Source organism: Symsagittifera roscoffensis, chromosome 9 (genome assembly GCF_963678635.1).
Source record: "Symsagittifera roscoffensis chromosome 9, txSymRosc1.1, whole genome shotgun sequence".
Taxonomy (NCBI): domain Eukaryota; kingdom Metazoa; phylum Xenacoelomorpha; order Acoela; family Convolutidae; genus Symsagittifera; species Symsagittifera roscoffensis.
The window spans coordinates 16,471,409-16,493,859 of NC_087070.1; the positions used below are offsets into that span (position 1 = coordinate 16,471,409).

The 22,451-nt window shown below is 36.6% G+C and overlaps 2 protein-coding genes across 4 annotated transcripts in view; one reads left to right on the plus strand and one right to left on the minus strand.

Moving 5' to 3' along the window:
- The window catches only part of LOC134854908 (protein arginine N-methyltransferase 5-like), a 568,964-nt gene that overhangs the window by 510,593 nt on the left and 35,920 nt on the right, over positions 1-22,451 (plus strand). For 2 of the 3 annotated variants that reach the window (XM_063871303.1, XM_063871304.1), the window contains exons 6-8: positions 402-513; positions 699-1,265; positions 3,838-4,196. The exons of the other annotated variant lie outside the window; for it this stretch is intronic. In XM_063871303.1, coding sequence (XP_063727373.1) covers positions 402-513; positions 699-1,265; positions 3,838-4,094 — 936 coding nt within the window. In that variant the 3' untranslated portion in view covers positions 4,095-4,196. Of the gene's footprint in view, positions 1-401; positions 514-698; positions 1,266-3,837; positions 4,197-22,451 lie in introns of those variants that run through there. 3 annotated transcript variants of the gene reach the window in all.
- On the minus strand, positions 20,505-21,615 carry LOC134854727 (uncharacterized). The gene is made up of 2 exons (XM_063871083.1): positions 21,339-21,615; positions 20,505-21,220 (listed from the first exon to the last, which is right to left on the minus strand). The coding sequence occupies exons 1-2, from the start codon at positions 21,613-21,615 to the stop codon at positions 20,505-20,507; spliced, it is 993 nt and encodes a 330-aa protein (XP_063727153.1).

Here is a 22,451-nt window from a genome sequence, read left to right on the forward strand (position 1 = left end):
GAAGAACCAAAAGATTTGGGATAGTTTTTCTTAACACGACTGAGATAAATTTTTTGGATTGTGTATTGCCAGCAACTAGACATATATGATAACAAATTTGAATATGTAGACGCTATCCTTCTTTATTGGTAAAATAGTTAAATTGGTAAAATAGTTTAAAAAAACTAAGATTTTTTTACCAGAGATGAGATCCTTACAATAATTTTGTAAAGTAATCAGAACAACAATTTTTCGAGTTTTTTTTACTATCGAACCCACCCCCCCCCCCCTCATATTTCTAATGTTCTATGCTCGAGCCTTCACGGGAGTCTTTTCTTGTGTTTTAATTACGGTAATTTATCGAGTCTAGGATACAATTTTAATAATGAAGTGATTGAGCATATTTGTTTCTTCTTTGTCAGGTGTTTGAGAAGGACCCTGTGAAATATCCCAAGTACCAAGAGGCAGTGCAGTTGGCAATTAGAGACAAGAAAAAACAATATCCAGATAGACAACTGGTGTTGATGGTATTAGGTATGTTCTTTAAATCCGGCCGCTATTGTTGGAAACATACATAGTTAAAATAAAGTTTTGAGTAAAAAAAAACTTGAAAATAAAATATTAATCTTCCCAAATGGGCTTTTAATTGTTTGTTTCCTCGCAAAATAAATCAATTTTATATGAGTCTTCGTATGACTGAAAATCAGAAGCATTTTTAGGAGCTGGTCGTGGTCCACTCGTTACCTGTTGCATTGAAGCTGCCAGTTTAGAATCATTTGACAACTATATCCTCTATGCAGTTGAAAAGAATCCAAACGCCCTCCTTACCCTAGAGTTCAAACTAGAACACATGTGGAATGACAAAGTACAGTTAATAGCCTCGGATATGCGAGATGCGAACTTGGAAGAAAAAGCCGACATCATTGTCAGCGAACTTCTCGGATCGTTCGGTGACAACGAACTATCGCCCGAATGTCTAGACGGAGCTCTCGGGTTGTTAAAACCAGACGCGATTAGTATTCCGACCAGCTATACTTCTTACATAGCTCCCATATCAAGTCATATGTTACATGTCGAGTGCATTCACAGTCGAGAGCTTGATAAGCCTACTGAGCATTGCTTAGAAACACCATATGTAGTTAGGCTGTCTAATTTTACGCCCTTAGGCGAAGTGAAACCTTTGTTTACTTTTACACATCCGAATTGGGATGAGAAAATCGACAATAGAAGAGAGAATGTGGTGGATTTTGAATCTCAAGCAACGTCTTTGATCACCGGAATTGCAGGTAAGCTCGTCTTTCATAGCCCTTGATTTTTTCTGGACTGCAATGTGTAGCCTCAAGCCTTAGAAGTTCGAGGAGGTGTAGTGTGGGCCTCGAACCTCCAGCCAGAAACACGCTCCCTAGAACTCTCCGCAGGAAATCAAAACGCTCGTACAATACAGCAATATCTATTCTGCGGCTTATTGCATCGCAAAAATGGTAGTCCTGGATGGAGTTGTTCTGTCAACTGACATAGAAGTTGCAACTTTTTGATTTAACGAGCAAATGAACCAATTTTTTCTTTAAATTTTTTATTTCTCTGCAAAATAACGGCTAAATATCCATGAGTAATTTTGTGCCGATGATAGGGAAATGCCATCAAAGGAACTGTTAGTCCGGCATTTTTTAGCAAAAGTTACTGCTTCGAACTATGAACGGGACTCAAAAGCAGGGTATTGCTGCTAAATTTCAGTGTCCACGACTTTTTAATATCTGTTTCTTCGAAACAGGTAAGACCCGTTTTTTTTGACGACGGGCTCAGTTACTATTTTTATTTTCTCTTTTGTTTTTCCGCGACATAAAGAGTAATAGAAGAACATCGGCTTTCAAAAGAAACAATTTGAGCCCATAAAGTCAAATTACTTAAAATGTTTGCGAACGTGTTTCGCCAGCAAGAACATCTCTGAACCTAGTTATGATATACTGCCAATTTTACGATTGATTTCTCTAACTTAGATTCGACTAGCTCCACCCAAATAATTTCATTTCGCATTGGTTAAAATGTAAACACTTATATCTTAGATAGTTGCAGAAAAATGACAAAAACGTGAAAAAAAATTGTTAATTTGCTCGTTGAAATCATAAATTTGCAAATTCTTTGTCCTGTGATATTAGATAACGTATTAAGTTTCAATGAACGAAGCAAAAAGTCTCTAAATTTGATCACGCTCAATTGTAATTTTTGCGGTTTGAATTTGGATCTTTTTTTAAAATTGATATCCAAATTCTCAACAGTTGATGATCGGATTACGTCTCAAATGGCATAATTCCCAAATGGCATAAAAATTAGATATTTTCCAAATGGCATAATTTACAATCAACAATTGCGTTGAAAAGTTTTTTGAGAGCTTTTTTAAGTGAACAAGGTGTGAAACGTAGTTAAGTTGTCAATTCAATTGTTGTATACACAAGCAAAGCTTGTGTTATAGTATGAACTCTCTTATTTTTCCAACCTAAGTAGCAAATATTGCTGCGACGCAAATTTTGTTGCGACAAAATGTGTTCAGTTTGATCAATAACCAGCTATTAAGTACTGCCAATGCTAAGGATATTAACACAGACTTTTATATTACAAATTTCACTTTAGCATCAAGGTATCATGGATCTGTAGCGTAAAGGTAGGAAAGGAGACTAGCAACAAAATAAGAGGGTTCGAACCTGGGCAGGGTCGAATATTTTTAGTGAACTTTTTCGTATGCTAGCTAGAATGCGTCTGCTCTATAAATTGAGGCATTTTGTTTGATAGTTTTTTTTCAAATTGACTGGTACTGCTAATGCGTCATAATTGGCTTGCGTTAATTAGTAATTTGGTAGACTCATAATTGGCGTGTGTCATTTAAGAACTTTTGTAGACTCAAAGTTTTACTCATTTAGTTTTTCCCATTAGCGTTATCGGTCATATTTTTAAAGCATAATATATTATTAAAAGCATAAGTTGTTACTAATTAGTTTGTGTGATCAATTTTTCTAGCAAAACTGTCATTCAGCATTTGTTTGGAAGCAATAAATTCAAATCTTGTTCACACATCTTCTCGTTCCTAAAGAAAGGAGAAATGTTAGTTGAGAAAGCGTTTGAGTGTCTTGGAAAACTTGAAATTTATACCGTTTGGGAAAAGTTCTATTTTTATGGTATTTGGGAATTATGTCTTATCAGAAGTTACCTGAGGATCGTAGTTCAGACTCTTATATAGGTGGTAATGATGCTTTTTTTAGGAAATTTAAAAATATATATATGGTCGAATTTGATTTATAGTGGTTGGACTTATGATGTCTTTTTAAGTTCAGTTTTTTTTCCTTTGTTTAAAGAAAAAGTAAGTCCGCTATCGAACATCGAACAGCAAAAATGTATATTCAAGGAGTTTTTGGGCCACCTATTTATTACTTTGAAATTCGGAAGTTGAAGCCCTTTTCAATGCAAATCTATTGTTTTTTCAGTTTCGTTGCGTTTATTGACTCTTTTCCAACTGTCTGTTTGCAATGTTTTGCTTAAAGCAAGTCGCATTACGCTCTCCAATTACGAAAGATTAGTTGAAGCAATAAATCGTGGATTATTTTCAGGATCGAAAGTGGATTTTAATTTTTAAATTTCCCAGCGAAAAAAATATAGTCGGAACCGAGTATCTTTTTTGTTAAACTGCCTGACATGGTTTTTTTTATTCGTCAATTAGATCATAATCCTCGTTTTTTCACATAATTTGATAGATTGGCTGTTGAGAATAGGAGTTTGAATATTCTTTTGATGATTCTGAGCCTTATAACAGAAAAGACCTTCGAAAACTTCTATGCTACTTGCACAGTTACCGGTGACGCTTTTCAGGTTACTTCGACACCGTGCTGTACAAAGAAGTCTCCTTCAGCATCAACCCCGACACTCACTCGGATGGTCTGTTCAGCTGGTTCCCCATTCTGTTCCCACTCAAACAGCAAGTGAGTGTGAACAAAGGTGAACAGATTAGTATTCACTTCTGGAGAAGAGAGGATAAACACAAAGTGTGGTATGAGTGGTGTATATCTAAACCCCACCCCACACCGCTTCATAACGCAAGAGGGAAGTCATATTTCATCGGAAAATGAACAATTCTGAAAATTATTTTGGAACATTTTGCCATATAATTAGCAAAAAATTGGAACAGAAAATTAATTAAACAGCAATCTGCCATCTTTTGATAGATTTTGTAGGCAATTTTGATTTTCAATCGATATTGTCGATACAGTGCTGATTTGAACTATCAGAACAAATTGAGCAAAATTTGAATTTTCAAACGCGTTTTTTTTCTCAAATTGGATTGACATTAGACCATAAATGATGAGGATCAAAGTTGCTGAAAATTTTGCTAGAATTTATATGGTGCAATTTTTTTGCGAATTTCGGGGCCAAAGTTTCACCCCAAAAATGGCTAATAATTAGTTACCTTATTAGTTACCTATTAGTTAACCCATATTAGTTACCTTGGGTAATAAGTTAATCAAAAATTACGCTGAAACTACCAAATTTATCGATGAATCAGGTATAGCACAAGGATCCTCTTACGCAGCGCAACAAAGATCTAGATGGTTCAAATCTCCAAAAAGCTGTAAAAAGGAAAGTATTTTTGCTAGATAGCCAAAAAATGTTATTTTTGCAGTATAAAATCAAAAATCTTTCCTTAAAACATTTAAAACATCTTGCGCAGATTTTACCCTTCTTTGTTGGGCTGTGTACGATGCTCCTTTTGGTATAAATTTTTCATCAGTTCACGTGGCAGTTTTATCTTAGTTCTTGATCAACTTAAAACAGCTGAAATGACCCAATTTTGGGGTATAATTTTGATTTCACAATTCGCAAAATAAATTGCACCTTAATAATTCTGGTAAAATTGTAAGCGATTTTGGTTCTTTTTTTTGTCTAATCTCAACTCAATTTGAGAAAAACGCAACAAATATTTCAAGTTTTGTTCATATAGTCCGGATAATTCAGCAGTGTTAGCGTTTGCATGCAAAAATTTTCCAAAATAAATCTTCTGCTCTTAAACTAATTCCCTATGTTCCAACGTTTTGCAACTCGATACAACTTTAGGCCAAACTAACTGCCATCATCTTCTTTTTCAATCTGTAGAAATGCTGCTTACAAATCCTGTCTCCTACTCAAATTATTTCTTGCCTTAAATAGCTGCGTTAAGATTTTCGAAAGTTTTTTTTTTAGATTATTTGAAGTCCAATTGTTCGTTACTGTCAACACTTAGGCTTTTGACTCTTTCCTGCCCGTTTAAATTGGAATATATTGACAATTTGCATGTCCACCAAATTTACTTCTCGGAGCAAATTTGATCCTTTGAATTGACAGCAAACAAAAAACTTCTTTGAATTACAATAGCTTGAAAAATAAAAATAAAAATTCGATTTTTGTGATGGAATTGGGGTGGAAAAGAACCGTTTTATTATAAAAGTGTTTCGTCCTCTAGACTGATCATTTCCTAAATTCGAACAATTTGTTCATTCTTGTGATGCAGTATTTTTCTCCTTTTCAAATGGGTACGTTACACCGGCTAGTTATTAAATTGAAAGAAGAGTCACAAATTGGGTATATGTTTTTGCATTCATCTATGCACGTATGGCGTATACTGATGTGAGGGTGTCTAATAATCATTTGTTCATCACTAGGTTTTTATTTTTAAGTATCAATTAATTGCAAATGTTACAAATAATATCTTGTCAATATAATCATATGAACTAATTGCCTACAAGTTGGCTATAGTATTTTGCAGAAGGGGATTTCTCTCTAATTTTTTTTGAACTTTTTATTAAAACTCGTGCAATTTAATTGTGAGATTGGGTAAGAGTCTTTTTATGGAGTTGTTTTCATTGTGTGGCACGTTTGCAGACATATAGCAGATTCAGATGCCAACTCAGTTTTCAATTTATTTCCAATAATAATTAAATGATTAGAAATTGTACTTGCAAAAATAAGTCTTATTGCGAATATTTTACTTGGTTTTATAATTCTGTCTATGGCGCTCACCACTAAATAGCGTTTGCAAATGCATAATAAAACTCGGCACAAATAGGAATTTTTAGCTTTTATAAAAGAGCGTTGAAGTCCATTTAGTTGAACCATTGTTTCTTGGTAAAAAGTATCTCCCAATTCAAGTATTGACTTTTTATTTATGTTGTGAGTTTTTGTAATCGAAACTGCCGGGGCAAATTTGTATATGATTGTCCAAGTATCGAATAAAGGGCCGACATTTTTGGGTAAACGATCAATTCTTCGTAGGAAGTTTTTCAAAAGTTTTGGTTGGTATTGTGGCTAGTTTTGGTTTTTCATTGGCAAAATTGGGAGGAATAAGAAAAAACTCAACATTGTTCCGAATGCTAAGAAATGACACATTTCAATAATGTTGGGATGGTTACCTGGCGCTTTGATTGTGTAGGATAAAATAGAATCGGTTTTGTATACATGCGACAAATTTCTCCTAACTCCAATTAAATGATAACGAAAATGTGGAATGCAAATGAACAGGTTAGAGTGTATCAGGTGAATCATGCTTCAAAATCGTGAATAGTTAGGGTAGTTCAGATAATTTATACCTTGCTTGACAAGAAGTAGAAAAACTTTCAATATTGAGAAGGCGGAGAAAAGTTCGATACATGAAAGTGAAGTTGTTTGTCTGGATTCATTCAAACGAACAGACGAAACTCTATAAGTTTTTAGAAAAAAGTTGTGGAAGCTCATAAAAGCGACAGGAAGTTTTTATATTAGGCTCTCATCTAATTAATTTTCACTCGTAATTATTACTTAAAGTAACCAAGCTCTTAAAGTATTTTTCAACTTTACAGACTTTTTGTCATTTCTAATCTAAATCACTGATATTCCTAATTAAAATCAAATCAAAACTAATATAAATTTGACTGACAAAAGATAGATCACGCGCACATTTGGAGGATTCAAAAAAGAGTACTCTGAGAAATTCAAAGAATTGTTCAACGCTTTATCGGAGTAGCAGCTATTCTTTTTTCATACCTGCTTCTACCGGTTCTAATGCGAGTTGGTTGTATGCGGTTTTTAAATCTAAGTTGGTAAACCACACTTCTCCAACGGAATTACTTGCAATTTGTGCCGCGACATTGTCTACCAATTCGTGAATATTTGGTATTTGTTCTTGTATATTTATTTATTAATAAACTTTGAATCCAGAGCCAACTTGATAGATTTGTCTTTTTTACAAGTAATAACGATTGGGCTGATAAAACGATCTTCGCCGCAGTTTTCTAATTTCTTAATATGTCCTTCGTCTTTTAATCTGTTAAGTTCGGTTTTAACTGAATCCAGTAAGTGGAGGGGGACTCGTCCTCCTTTTAGTTGGATGGGTTATAGAGGTTCGTGAAAATGGGTAATTTTCATCTGGTTTTTTATTTTTCCAATCCGAAGGAATAGGTTTTAAAATGTTTTTGATATGTTTAAGATTTCACTATCTTTGTCTGCTGGTGAAATAGAATTTATGGACTTACACGTCTTGTTTGTCTGCAAGTGTGGAAAATACTTCTGCGAGACTTCTATCCCCACTTTGGGCAGCTTGTCATTTCCGAGAATGTTTCTCTCATGTCCATCGGTCAAGAAGAAGTGACAGTCGTTGTGTGACCAACCATTAGAGAAGATTGGAAGTATCACCTTTCCAGAAATATTTATAGCGTTGTCAGTAAATCCACAGTATAGATCCTTGGTTGTTTTGTCCACGGGATAGATTTTCAAGTAAGAGTCTCAAAGTATCACTTCGTGTAACAAGTTCTTCTTGAGAAAGCTAACCGGGCTAGCAGAGTCCACTTGTATATTTAAATTTACTTGATTTTCTTTCCCGAGGCCAATCTTTAATAATTTTTTCAGTTCTTTTCCGTCGTTGTCGAAAATTGTAGTGACATTTAATACAGAGTAATCGTCGTTTTCACTTTTTCCAGATTCCGACCATGCGTTTATGATGCCACAACATTCTCTATTTACATGGTCTGTATTTACATCCGGGAGATCCGACAGATTAAAATCTGTATTTATCTACATTTTGATTATTTACAATGTTTACATTTCTACGACAAGATTTACAAAGTCTGGTAAAATGGCCTTTGTATTTACAGGATGTACAAGTAGTATACTTCGCCGGACAAACTGCTGGTTGACCTTTTGAAAAAGTTCCGCCGCACTTCATACAGGTGTTGTTCTTTTCTAAATTGAGATGTGGTTCTCTTTTTACAGTAAAATGGCTGTGCGGTTTATGTACAGATGATCCGTTGGATTTAAAATTAATTGTAAGTTTGAGGTGGTTTTAAATTCCCTTTTCGTCAGTGAGTGCTAAGTTCAGAGCTTCTCGCGGAGGAAGGGTTTCAGTTAAGAGTTTCTGTTGTATGTCGTAGTTTTTCATGTTGTTTATGAAAATCTCTAATCCATTCTTCTTATCCCGCGGCTATGTCACACTTTTTAGCCATTTCTGCTAGGGCTCCCCAAAATTGTTAGAGTCACTCTCTGTCCCGTTAATTTCGATTTAACAATTTGTGCCGTTCGAATATGACATTTGTCTTTCTGACAAAAGCGGTTGCTAGGTACTCCCAAAACTCTTTAAATGAAATTTTCATGATTTTCACCTTTGTGAATTTTTGACCAAAAATTCTTTTTCCTTCGTTTTCTAGAGCCAGGTACAAGACTGATCGTGTTTTTTTTATCTGCTTCCTCTAATCGCATTCCATTAAATTTCTTGGTTTCTGTTTTAATGGAAGCCTTTTCCTCCTCGTCATAACGTCTCTGGTCTTGAACATTTCTGTCGATTCTCGACTTTCTTTAATTTTCCGTCTCGCCATCCAACGGATTTTCCAAATTTGGAGGTTGAGGATGATGTCTTTCCGAAGGATTTAATAGTTTTTCAATATCTATGTTTTTTAGCGATGATAGCTTAGTGAAAAAGATCGCTCCAGCCTTCCCAGGGAATTGGGGGATCTACGGTGTGGTTTTGCCAAAATGGAGGTATTCCTCTCACGTTAGATTCGTTATTTGACTGCGCCATGATAAAATGTTACTTTGTTGTAGCTAAATCTACTTTATACAATTTAAAGAATAAAAGTGAATTAGTCTAAAGTTAAAACATTAAAAAGTGAAGAGAACATTCTCTGCGCCGGAGAGAATGGCAAGTGAAGGTCATATGTAAGTGACCTGTTAACTGACTAGGTTAAAGCAATATTTGCAGTAAGTGCAAAATAAACTAGAATCACATCAGTTGGCTTCGTTCAAAATTAATTAAAAATCGAATGACTGTTTTTGAGATGTTACAAAAATGAAGACTATAGAATCACTCAGAAGAGAACCTCAAGTTCTAACACATTTACCTATTGGTCATTGATATTTTCTTTTTAAATTGGTGCTTTGTTAATTGGAATCAGCAACTGAACTATTATTGACAATCATACATATGCTCTGAGATGGCCCACGCAAAATCTTCGGTGGAGCCATTTGGGAAGACCGAGAAAATGCTATCGCACAATTCGAACAGCTCTTCCAAGGATATATGTGAGTAGCAGTGACTGAACGGGCGAATTTTCTGCAATTGCATTTGAGAAACGATGCTTCAAGGTTCTATCAGACGTTTCCATCATTGACAAGATGTTACAGCCAGTCCAGAAGCATTGCGAGATCTTTTTTGTAACCCACATTTGCAGGAGGTGCATGTGCTGCAACTTGAACAGCCTGCTTTTCGATCTGAAGGCTGCACCAGAAAACTATGGTAAGTCCAGGTAAGTCTGACAAAAAAGGCACAACGATCATCATCATTGCCGCCTTATCCCGCCCAAACGGGGTCGGCGCGGCGCTCCTGAATCTTCGAGCGCCAGAGTTTGCGGTTGTGTGCGTCGGCTTCCGTCAGTCATCGTCTTCTCATTTCCTCCTTCACGTCCTCTACTCATGTCTTTCTTGGTCTTTCCTTGGGTCTTTTTCCAGGGACCTCAAGGAAATACGCTTCTTGGATTGGACTACTATCTTCTCTACGCACGACATGCCCAAACCATCGCAATTTAGATTTTTCAACACAGTCAATAACGGTCTTCTGAATACCAAGTCGGCTCAAAATCGAGTCCGATGGAATGCGATCTAATAAGGTTACTCCACACATCATTCTGGCCATGCGCCTTTCCTTCTTCCAAGTAACCTGCGTTTGTGTTGTAATTTGAGTGTCTTGAACAATACCCGTTTCCCGAGTAAAACGCCACCATGATTATGAAACGCAAACCATGCCTTCTTGATACGCTCGTTTATAGCAATTTCACAGTCTCCAGTAGCATGCAACGTGTGTTCCAAGTAACAAAACTGACTAACACTCTCTAACTCGTCGAAACTGTTACGGGGTGCAGGATCACTTGCAGCTGGGGTTTGGCATGTAGAACACTGAAAACTTCGTGTGGAGATAAACTTCCTCTAACACCGGTACAGCGTACATGTACCCATTTTCGAATTTGATTTATAGTGGTTGGACTTATGATGTCTTTTTAAGTTCAGTTTTTTTCCTTTGTTTAAAGAAAAAGTAAGTCCGCTATCGAACATCGAACAGCAAAAATGTATATTCAAGGAGTTTTTGGGCCACCTATTTATTACTTTGAAATTCGGAAGTTGAAGCCCTTTTCAATGCAAATCTATTGTTTTTTCAGTTTCGTTGCGTTTATTGACTCTTTTCCAACTGTCTGTTTGCAATGTTTTGCTTAAAGCAAGTCGCATTACGCTCTCCAATTACGAAAGATTAGTTGAAGCAATAAATCGTGGATTATTTTCAGGATCGAAAGTGGATTTTAATTTTTAAATTTCCCAGCGAAAAAAAATATAGTCGGAACCGAGTATCTTTTTGTTAAACTGCCTGACATGGATTTTTTTTATTCGTCAATTAGATCATAATCCTCGTTTTTTCACATAATTTGATAGATTGGCTGTTGAGAATAGGAGTTTGAATATTCTTTTGATGATTCTGAGCCTTATAACAGAAAAGACCTTCGAAAACTTCTATGCTACTTGCACAGTTACCGGTGACGCTTTTCAGGTTACTTCGACACCGTGCTGTACAAAGAAGTCTCCTTCAGCATCAACCCCGACACTCACTCGGATGGTCTGTTCAGCTGGTTCCCCATTCTGTTCCCACTCAAACAGCAAGTGAGTGTGAACAAAGGTGAACAGATTAGTATTCACTTCTGGAGAAGAGAGGATAAACACAAAGTGTGGTATGAGTGGTGTATATCTAAACCCCACCCCACACCGCTTCATAACGCAAGAGGGAAGTCATATTTCATCGGAAAATGAACAATTCTGAAAATTATTTTGGAACATTTTGCCATATAATTAGCAAAACATTGGAACATAAAATTAATTAAACAGCAATCTGCCATCTTTTGATAGATTTTGTAGGCAATTTTGATTTTCAATCGATATTGTCGATACAGTGCTGATTTGAACTATCAGAACAAATTGAGCAAAATTTGAATTTTCAAACGCGTTTTTTTTCTCAAATTGGATTGACATTAGACCATAAATGATGAGGATCAAAGTTGCTGAAAAATTTGCTAGAATTTATATGGTGCAATTTTTTTGCGAATTTCTGGGCCAAAGTTTCACCCCAAAAATGGCTAATAATTAGTTACCTTATTAGTTACCTATTAGTTAACCCATATTAGTTACCTTGGGTAATAAGTTAATCAAAAATTACGCTGAAACTACCAAATTTATCGATGAATCAGGTATAGCACAAGGATCCTCTTACGCAGCACAACAAAGACCTAGATGGTTCAAATCTCCAAAAAGCTGTAAAAAGGAAAGTATTTTTGCTTGATAGCCAAAAAATGTTATTTTTGCTGTTTAAAATCAAAAATCTTTCCTTAAAACATTTAAAACAGCGCAGATTTTACCCTTCTTTGTTGGGCTGTGTACGAGGCTCCTTTTGGTATAAATTTTTCATCAGTTCACGTGGTAGTTTTATCTTAGTTCTTGATCAACTTAAAACAGCTGAAATGACCCAATTTTGGGGTATAATTTTGATTTCACAATTCGCAAAATAAATTGCACCTTAATAATTCTGGTAAAATTGTAAGCGATTTTGGTTCTTTTTTTTGTCTAATCTCAACTCAATTTGAGAAAAACGCAACAAATATTTCAAGTTTTGTTCATATAGTCCGGATAATTCAGCACTGTGTTAGCGTTTGCATGCAAAAATTTTCCAAAATAAATCTTCTGCTCTTATACTAATTTCCTATGTTCCAACGTTTTGCAACTCGATACAACTTTAGGCCAAACCAGGGGCGGATCTAGGATTTTCTCGAGGGGGGGCGGATTTTCAAAAAATTTTCCAAAATTTTGACGACCTTTTTTTTTTTTTAGGTCGACCAAATTGATTTCTCGAGCTCTCCCAAAGCACTGTTTTGCCCCTACTTTGGCTAAATTTTCTGCGCCGCAGGCAAATTTTTGAAAAAACAGTCAAAAAAGCCGTTTTTTGGCAATTTTTGAAAAATTTTGACAAAAAAATCGCGTTTTTTTGGCGCGCGCTCCCCCTCAAAGTTAGTATATATTGGCGCCGAAGGCGCCTTTAAAAAAATTTTAGGGTCGGTCGGCTAAAAATGGATTTCCGAAAAAGTATCAAAGGGGGGACCCTTTGGGTCGGCAGGGGGTCGAATCCCTGAGGGGGGGGGGGGGGCGTCCGCCCCCCCCCCCCCTAAATCCGCCCCTGGGCCAAACTAACTGCCATCATCTTCCTTTTCAATCTTTAGAAATGCTGTTTACAAATCCTGTCTCCTACTCAATTTATTTCTTGCCTTAAACAGCTGCGTTAAGCTTTTCGATAGTTTTTTTTTTAGATTATTTGAAGTCCAATTGTTCGTTACTGTCAACACTTAGGCTTTTGACTCTTTCTTGCCCGTTTAAATTTGAATATATCGACAATTTGCATGTCCACCAAATTTACTTCTCGGAGCAAATTTGATCCTTTTAATTGACAGCAAACAAAAAACTTCTTTGAATTACAATAGCTTGAAAAATAAAAATAAAAATTCGATAGTTGTGGTTGTGATGGAATTGGGTGGAAAAGAACTGTTTTATTATAAAAGTGTTTCGTCCTCGAGGCTGATCATTTCCTAAATTCGAACAAGTCGTTTATTCATGTGATGCAGTATTTTTTTTCTTATCAAATGGGTACGTTACGCCGGCTATTTATTAAGTTGAAAGAAGAGTCACAAATTGGGTATATGTTTTTGCATTCATCTATGCACGTATGGCGTATACTGATGTGAGGGTGTCTAATAATCATTTGTTCATCACTAGGTTTTTATTTAGAAGTATCAATTAATTGCAAATGTTACAAATAATATCTTGTCAATATAATCATATGAACTAATTGCCTACAAGTTGGCTATAGTATTTTGCAGAAGGGGATTTCTCTCTAATTTTTTTTTGAACTTTTTATTAAAACTCGTGCAATTTAATTGTGAGATTGGGTAAGAGTCTTTTTATGGAGTTGTTTTCATTGTGTGGCACGTTTGCAGACATATAGCAGATTCAGATGCCAAATCAGTTTTCAATTTGTTTCCAATAATAATTAAATGATTAGAAATTGTACTTGCAAAAATAAGCCTTATTGCGAATATTTTACTTGGTTTCATAATTCTGTCTATGGCGCTCACCACTAAATAGCGTTTGCAAATGCATAATAAAACTCGGCAAATAGGAATTTTTAGCTTTTATAAAAGAGCGTTGAAGTCCATTTAGTTGAACCATTGTTTCTTAGTAAAAAGTATCTCCCAATTCAAGTATTGACTTTTTATTTATGTAGTGAGTTTTTGTAATCGAAACTGGGGGGCAAATTTGTATATGATTGTCCAAGTATCGAATAAACGGCCGAAATATTTGGGTAAACGATCAATTCTTCGTAGGAATTTTTTACCATACCTGATAAAAACTTATATTTACTAGTACCTTGGGGTGTTTTTCAAAACTTTTGGTTGGTATTGTGGCTAGTTATTATGAACATTTGGTTTTTCATTGGCAAAATTGGGAGGAATAAGAAAAAACTCAACATTGTTCCGAATGCTAAGAAATGACACATTTCAATAATGTTGGGATGGTTACCTGGCGCTTTGATTGTGTTCGATAAAATAGAATCGGTTTTGTATACATGCGACAAATTTCTCCTAACTCCAATTAAATGATAACGAAAATGTGGAATGCAAATGAACAGGTTAGAGTGTATCAGGTGAATCATGCTTCAAAATCGTGAATAGTTAGGGTAGTTCAGATAATTTATACCTTGACAAGAAGTAGAAAAACTTTCAATATTGAGAAGGCGGAGAAAAGTTCGATACATGAAAGTGAAGTTGTTTGTCTGGATTCATTCAAACGAACAGACGAAACTCTATAAGTTTTTAGAAAAAAGTTGTGGAAGCTCATAAAAGCGACAGGAAGTTTTTATATTAGGCTCTCATCTAATTAATTTTCACTCGTAATTATTACTTAAAGTAACCAAGCTCTTAAAGTATTTTTCAACTTTACAGACTTTTTGTCATTTCTAATCTAAATCACTGATATTCCTAATTAAAATCAAATCAAAACTAATATAAATTTGACTGACAAAAGATAGATCACGCGCACATTTGGAGGATTCAAAAAAGAGTACTCTGAGAAATTCAAAGAATTGTTCAACGCTTTATCGGAGTAGCAGCTATTCTTTTTTTATACCTGCTTCTACCGGTTCTAATGCGAGTTGGTTGTATGCGGTTTTTAAATCTAAGTTGGTAAACCACACTTCTCCAACGGAATTACTTGCAATTTGTGCCGCGACATTGTCTACCAATTCGTGAATATTTGGTATTTGTTCTTGTATATTTATTTATTAATAAACTTTGAATCCAGAGCCAACTTGATAGATTTGTCTTTTTTACAAGTAATAACGATTGGGCTGATAAAACGATCTTCGCCGCAGTTTTCTAATTTCTTAATATGTCCTTCGTCTTTTAATCTGTTAAGTTCGGTTTTAACTGAATCCAGTAAGTGGAGGGGGACTCGTCCTCCTTTTAGTTGGATGGGTTATAGAGGTTCGTGAAAATGGGTAATTTTCATCTGGTTTTTTATTTTTCCAATCCGAAGGAATAGGTTTTAAAATGTTTTTGATATGTTTAAGATTTCACTATCTTTGTCTGCTGGTGAAATAGAATTTATGGACTTACACGTCTTGTTTGTCTGCAAGTGTGGAAAATACTTCTGCGAGACTTCTATCCCCACTTTGGGCAGCTTGTCATTTCCGAGAATGTTTCTCTCATGTCCATCGGTCAAGAAGAAGTGACAGTCGTTGTGTGACCAACCATTAGAGAAGATTGGAAGTATCACCTTTCCAGAAATATTTATAGCGTTGTCAGTAAATCCACAGTATAGATCCTTGGTTGTTTTGTCCACGGGATAGATTTTCAAGTAAGAGTCTCAAAGTATCAGTTCGTGTAACAAGTTCTTCTTGAGAAAGCTAACCGGGCTAGCAGAGTCCACTTGTATATTTAAATTTACTTGATTTTCTTTCCCGAGGCCAATCTTTAATAATTTTTTCAGTTCTTTTCCGTCGTTGTCGAAAATTGTAGTGACATTTAATACAGAGTAATCGTCGTTTTCACTTTTTCCAGATTCCGACCATGCGTTTATGATGCCACAACATTCTCTATTTACATGGTCTGTATTTACATCCGGGAGATCCGACAGATTAAAATCTGTATTTATCTACATTTTGATTATTTACAATGTTTACATTTCTACGACAAGATTTACAAAGTCTGGTAAAATGGCCTTTGTATTTACAGGATGTACAAGTAGTATACTTCGCCGGACAAACTGCTGGTTGACCTTTTGAAAAAGTTCCGCCGCACTTCATACAGGTGTTGTTCTTTTCTAAATTGAGATGTGGTTCTCTTTTTACAGTAAAATGGCTGTGCGGTTTATGTACAGATGATCCGTTGGATTTAAAATTAATTGTAAGTTTGAGGTGGTTTTAAATTCCCTTTTCGTCAGTGAGTGCTACGTTCAGAGCTTCTCGCGGAGGAAGGGTTTCAGTTAAGAGTTTCTGTTGTATGTCGTAGTTTTTCATGTTGTTTATGAAAATCTCTAATCCATTCTTCTTATCCCGCGGCTATGTCACACTTTTTAGCCATTTCTGCTAGGGCTCCCCAAAATTGTTAGAGTCACTCTCTGTCCCGTTAATTTCGATTTAACAATTTGTGCCGTTCGAATATGACATTTGTCTTTCTGACAAAAGCGGTTGCTAGGTACTCCCAAAACTCTTTAAATGAAATTTGCATGATTTTCACCTTTGTGAATTTTTGACCAAAAATTCTTTTTCCTTCGTTTTCTAGAGCCAGGTACAAGACTGATCGTGTTTTTTTTTATCTGCTTCCTCTAATCGCATTCCATTAAATTTCTTGGTTTCTGTTTTAATGGAAGCCTTTTCCTCCTCGTCATAACGTCTCTGGTCTTGAACATTTCTGTCGATTCTCGACTTTCTTTAGTTTTTCGTCTCGCCATCCAACGGATTTTCCAAATTTGGAGGTTGAGGATGATGTCTTTCCGAAGGATTTAATAGTTTTTCAATATCTATGTTTTTTAGCGATGATAGCTTAGTGAAAAAGATCGCTCCAGCCTTCCCAGGGAATTGGGGGATCTACGGTGTGGTTTTGCCAAAATGGAGGTATTCCTCTCACGTTAGATTCGTTATTTGACTGCGCCATGATAAAATGTTACTTTGTTGTAGCTAAATCTACTTTATACAATTTAAAGAATAAAAGTGAATTAGTCTAAAGTTAAAACATTAAAAAGTGAAGAGAACATTCTCTGCGCCGGAGAGAATGGCAAGTGAAGGTCATATGTAAGTGACCTGTTAACTGACTAGGTTAAAGCAATATTTGCAGTAAGTGCAAAATAAACTAGAATCACATCAGTTGGCTTCGTTCAAAATTAATTAAAAATCGAATGACTGTTTTTGAGATGTTACAAAAATGAAGACTATAGAATCACTCAGAAGAGAATCTCAAGTTCTAACACATTTACCTATTGGTCATTGATATTTTCTTTTTAAATTGGTGCTTTGTTAATTGGAATCAGCAACTGAACTATTATTGACAATCATACATATGCTCTGAGATGGCCCACGCAAAATCTTCGGTGGAGCCATTTGGGAAGACCGAGAAAATGCTATCGCACAATTCGAACAGCTCTTCCAAGGATATATGTGAGTAGCAGTGACTGAACGGGCGAATTTTCTGCAATTGCATTTGAGAAATGATGCTTCAAGGTTCTATCAGACGTTTCCATCATTGACAAGATGTTACAGCCAGTCCAGAAGCATTGCGAGATCTTTTTTGTAGCCCACATTTGCAGGAGGTGCATGTGCTGCAACTTGAACAGCCTGCTTTTCGATCTGAAGGCTGCACCAGAAAACTATGGTAAGTCCAGGTAAGTCTGACAAAAAAGGCACAACGATCATCATCATTGCCGCCTTATCCCGCCCAAACGGGGTCGGCGCGGCGCTCCTGAATCTTCGAGCGCCAGAGTTTGCGGTTGTGTGCGTCGGCTTCCGTCAGTCATCGTCTTCTCATTTCCTCCTTCACGTCCTCTACTCATGTCTTTCTTGGTCTTTCCTTGGGTCTTTTTCCAGGGACCTCAAGGAAATACGCTTCTTGGATTGGACTACTATCTTCTCTACGCACGACATGCCCAAACCATCGCAATTTAGATTTTTCAACACAGTCAATAACGGTCTTCTGAATACCAAGTCGGCTCAAAATCGAGTACGATGGAATGCGATCTAATAAGGTTACTCCACACATCATTCTGGCCATGCGCCTTTCCTTCTTCCAAGTAACCTGCGTTTGTGTTGTAATTTGAGTGTCATGAACAATACCCGTTTCCCGAGTAAAACGCCACCATGATTATGAAACGCAAACCATGCCTTCTTGATACGCTCGTTTATAGCAATTTCACAGTCTCCAGTAGCATGCAACGTGTGTTCCAAGTAACAAAACTGACTAACACTCTCTAACTCGTCGAAACTGTTACGGGGTGCAGGATCACTTGCAGCTGGGGTTTGGCATGTAGAACACTGAAAACTTCGTGTGGAGATAAACTTCCTCTAACACCGGTACAGCGTACATGTACCCATTTTCGAATTTGATTTATAGTGGTTGGACTTATGATGTCTTTTTAAGTTCAGTTTTTTTCCTTTGTTTAAAGAAAAAGTAAGTCCGCTATCGAACATCGAACAGCAAAAATGTATATTCAAGGAGTTTTTGGGCCACCTATTTATTACTTTGAAATTCGGAAGTTGAAGCCCTTTTCAATGCAAATCTATTGTTTTTTCAGTTTCGTTGCGTTTATTGACTCTTTTCCAACTGTCTGTTTGCAATGTTTTGCTTAAAGCAAGTCGCATTACGCTCTCCAATTACGAAAGATTAGTTGAAGCAATAAATCGTGGATTATTTTCAGGATCGAAAGTGGATTTTAATTTTTAAATTTCCCAGCGAAAAAAAATATAGTCGGAACCGAGTATCTTTTTGTTAAACTGCCTGACATGGATTTTTTTTATTCGTCAATTAGATCATAATCCTCGTTTTTTCACATAATTTGATAGATTGGCTGTTGAGAATAGGAGTTTGAATATTCTTTTGATGATTCTGAGCCTTATAACAGAAAAGACCTTCGAAAACTTCTATGCTACTTGCACAGTTACCGGTGACGCTTTTCAGGTTACTTCGACACCGTGCTGTACAAAGAAGTCTCCTTCAGCATCAACCCCGACACTCACTCGGATGGTCTGTTCAGCTGGTTCCCCATTCTGTTCCCACTCAAACAGCAAGTGAGTGTGAACAAAGGTGAACAGATTAGTATTCACTTCTGGAGAAGAGAGGATAAACACAAAGTGTGGTATGAGTGGTGTATATCTAAACCCCACCCCACACCGCTTCATAACGCAAGAGGGAAGTCATATTTCATCGGAAAATGAACAATTCTGAAAATTATTTTGGAACATTTTGCCATATAATTAGCAAAACATTGGAACATAAAATTAATTAAACAGCAATCTGCCATCTTTTGATAGATTTTGTAGGCAATTTTGATTTTCAATCGATATTGTCGATACAGTGCTGATTTGAACTATCAGAACAAATTGAGCAAAATTTGAATTTTCAAACGCGTTTTTTTTCTCAAATTGGATTGACATTAGACCATAAATGATGAGGATCAAAGTTGCTGAAAAATTTGCTAGAATTTATATGGTGCAATTTTTTTGCGAATTTCTGGGCCAAAGTTTCACCCCAAAAATGGCTAATAATTAGTTACCTTATTAGTTACCTATTAGTTAACCCATATTAGTTACCTTGGGTAATAAGTTAATCAAAAATTACGCTGAAACTACCAAATTTATCGATGAATCAGGTATAGCACAAGGATCCTCTTACGCAGCACAACAAAGACCTAGATGGTTCAAATCTCCAAAAAGCTGTAAAAAGGAAAGTATTTTTGCTTGATAGCCAAAAAATGTTATTTTTGCTGTTTAAAATCAAAAATCTTTCCTTAAAACATTTAAAACAGCGCAGATTTTACCCTTCTTTGTTGGGCTGTGTACGAGGCTCCTTTTGGTATAAATTTTTCATCAGTTCACGTGGTAGTTTTATCTTAGTTCTTGATCAACTTAAAACAGCTGAAATGACCCAATTTTGGGGTATAATTTTGATTTCACAATTCGCAAAATAAATTGCACCTTAATAATTCTGGTAAAATTGTAAGCGATTTTGGTTCTTGTTTTTGTCTAATCTCAACTCAATTTGAGAAAAACGCAACAAATATTTCAAGTTTTGTTCATATAGTCCGGATAATTCAGCACTGTGTTAGCGTTTGCATGCAAAAATTTTCCAAAATAAATCTTCTGCTCTTATACTAATTTCCTATGTTCCAACGTTTTGCAACTCGATACAACTTTAGGCCAAACCAGGGGCGGATCTAGGATTTTCTCGAGGGGGGGCGGATTTTCAAAAAATTTTCCAAAATTTTGACGACCTTTTTTTTTTTTTAGGTCGACCAAATTGATTTCTCGAGCTCTCCCAAAGCACTGTTTTGCCCCTACTTTGGCTAAATTTTCTGCGCCGCAGGCAAATTTTTGAAAAAACAGTCAAAAAAGCCGTTTTTTGGCAATTTTTGAAAAATTTTGACAAAAAAAATCGCGTTTTTTTGGCGCGCGCTCCCCCTCAAAGTTAGTATATATTGGCGCCGAAGGCGCCTTTAGAAAAATTTTAGGGTCGGTCGGCCAAAAATGGATTTCCGAAAAAGTATCAAAGGGGGGACCCTTTGGGTCGGCAGGGGGTCGAATCCATGATTATGAAACGCAAACCATGCCTTCTTGATACGCTCGTTTATAGCAATTTCACAGTCTCCAGTAGCATGCAACGTGTGTTCCAAGTAACAAAACTGACTAACACTCTCTAACTCGTCGAAACTGTTACGGGGTGCAGGATCACTTGCAGCTGGGGTTTGGCATGTAGAACACTGAAAACTTCGTGTGGAGATAAACTTCCTCTAACACCGGTACAGCGTACATGTACCCATTTTCTGCAAAGAGTGCACATAATCGAGTTTCTGCCAACTCTAGTTCCACAAACGCCGCAAGGATCGACATCAGCGATACGGGTGACACTAGGGAGGTCTCCCATTCCCTTGCTTTTGCCCACATTAACCCGAAGGCCTTTGGACTCCAATGCTGACTTCCACATTCTGTACTTCCTCATGACTTCTTCGGGTGTCTCTGCTGCGAGTGCTATGTCATCCGCATACAACATTTCCAGTATGGAGCCATCTCGCACTTCTTCAGTCAGATAATCCATAACCGTGATAAACAGGAGGGGGCTGAGGATTGAACCTTGATGCACACCAACAGTAACATCAAAAGCATCTGTCGGTTCACCGTACACAATAACTGAGGTCCTACAATCGTCATATGTTGCCATAATAGCGTTTATGAAATGCTCTGGTATGCGTTTATGCCTCAAACTTTCTATAATGAGGCGCCGCGGGACATGGTCAAAGGCCTTCTCCAGGTCGATAAAAATCCAGTAAAGGGGCTTCTTTTCTGCTGCAAACTTGACAGGCAACAAAAACTGCATCGACAACGCCGCGACCTGGCATAAAGCCATACTGTGTTCTGTCAATTGTAATCATATCACGGAGTCTTGACTCAAAAACGTTCTCCAAGAGTTTAAAAGAATGTTCCAGTAACTTTATTCCACGATATGAGTTGGTACTGAGAGAGTCACCTTTACCTTTGTACAGTGGAATCAGAGAGCTCAGTTTCCAGTAATCGGGCATCTTACCCTTAAATAAGATCTGGTTGCAAATAGTTGTCAGTACATCAATGCAAGGGTCACCGGCAGCTTTGAGCACCTCTGCAGTGATACCACTTGGCCCTGGAGCCTTCTTGCTCGCTAACGCTCGCAAGGCACTCTTAACCTCTGCCACTGTAACTTTCTCAAAAGGTCCTTCTACAGCCGGTTTGTCACTACTAGTGTAAGGATGTTCAACATTCATGATTTCATGCATATGGTCTTTCCATATTTTCTTACGAGCAGCAATGTTAGTTTGCAGTTTCCCTTCTGCATCCTTCAAGCAATTTGTGCCGACAACGTCTTGTCTTTGCTTGGCCCTTTACTTTGTACCCATTTTCTGCAAAGAGTGCACATAATCGAGTTTCTGCCAACTCTATTTCCACAAACGCCGCAAGGATCGACAGCAGCAATACGGGTGACACGGGTACAACGAGCCTATCCAAAACTCAATTTATTGGCCGTCATGCCAATCGATCTAGCAGCCGCTGATGCAAAAATTGAAGCGGCACGCTTTTACAGAAAAACGTGCCAGAGACAAGAGAGGCTCGATGCTCTAAATGTAATCGAAACGATCAAGTAAAGAGATTGTTCATTGAAGGAATGTCGGTATGACTGCGATCTGTGTAATTTGGAATGAAAATAAATGACAATAAGGGACATCTATCGATATGAAGACTACCCGGAGGACTGTTTCCTTGAAAACAGTGAGTCTCGAAGTTTGTTGAAGTCAGATTTGGTCCTCAATTGGTTCACGAATAACTAAATACCCATGAATAATTAAACAACAAACCATTCGTTGAAAATAGATAATGCAGTGTTATGCTGCTTTCATTGTTGATAAATAATTTGATGATCATTTTTCCAAATACTAACAAAATATTCAAAGTCGGTTTTCTTTGGGATTAAACTCATTTCTATCAGTTCAGATAGAAATTCTGACATTTTCAAAAAAAAAAACATTTAAGTATCCTTTCTGAGTACTAGACCATTAACAGAAATAAACAGAATATCATAGTTGTGTCATATTGTTATTAATTTTATTATTTGTAT

Excerpts from the sequence above, each read along its gene's own strand:
- LOC134854727 (XM_063871083.1), bottom strand. The coding sequence starts at position 21,615 with ATGCATGAAATCATGAATGTTGAACATCCTTACACTAGTAGTGACAAA. Across the intron at positions 21,221-21,338 it reads TCTGATTCCACTGTACAAAG|AACACAGTATGGCTTTATGC; the intron begins GTAAAGGTGACT and ends TACAATTGACAG.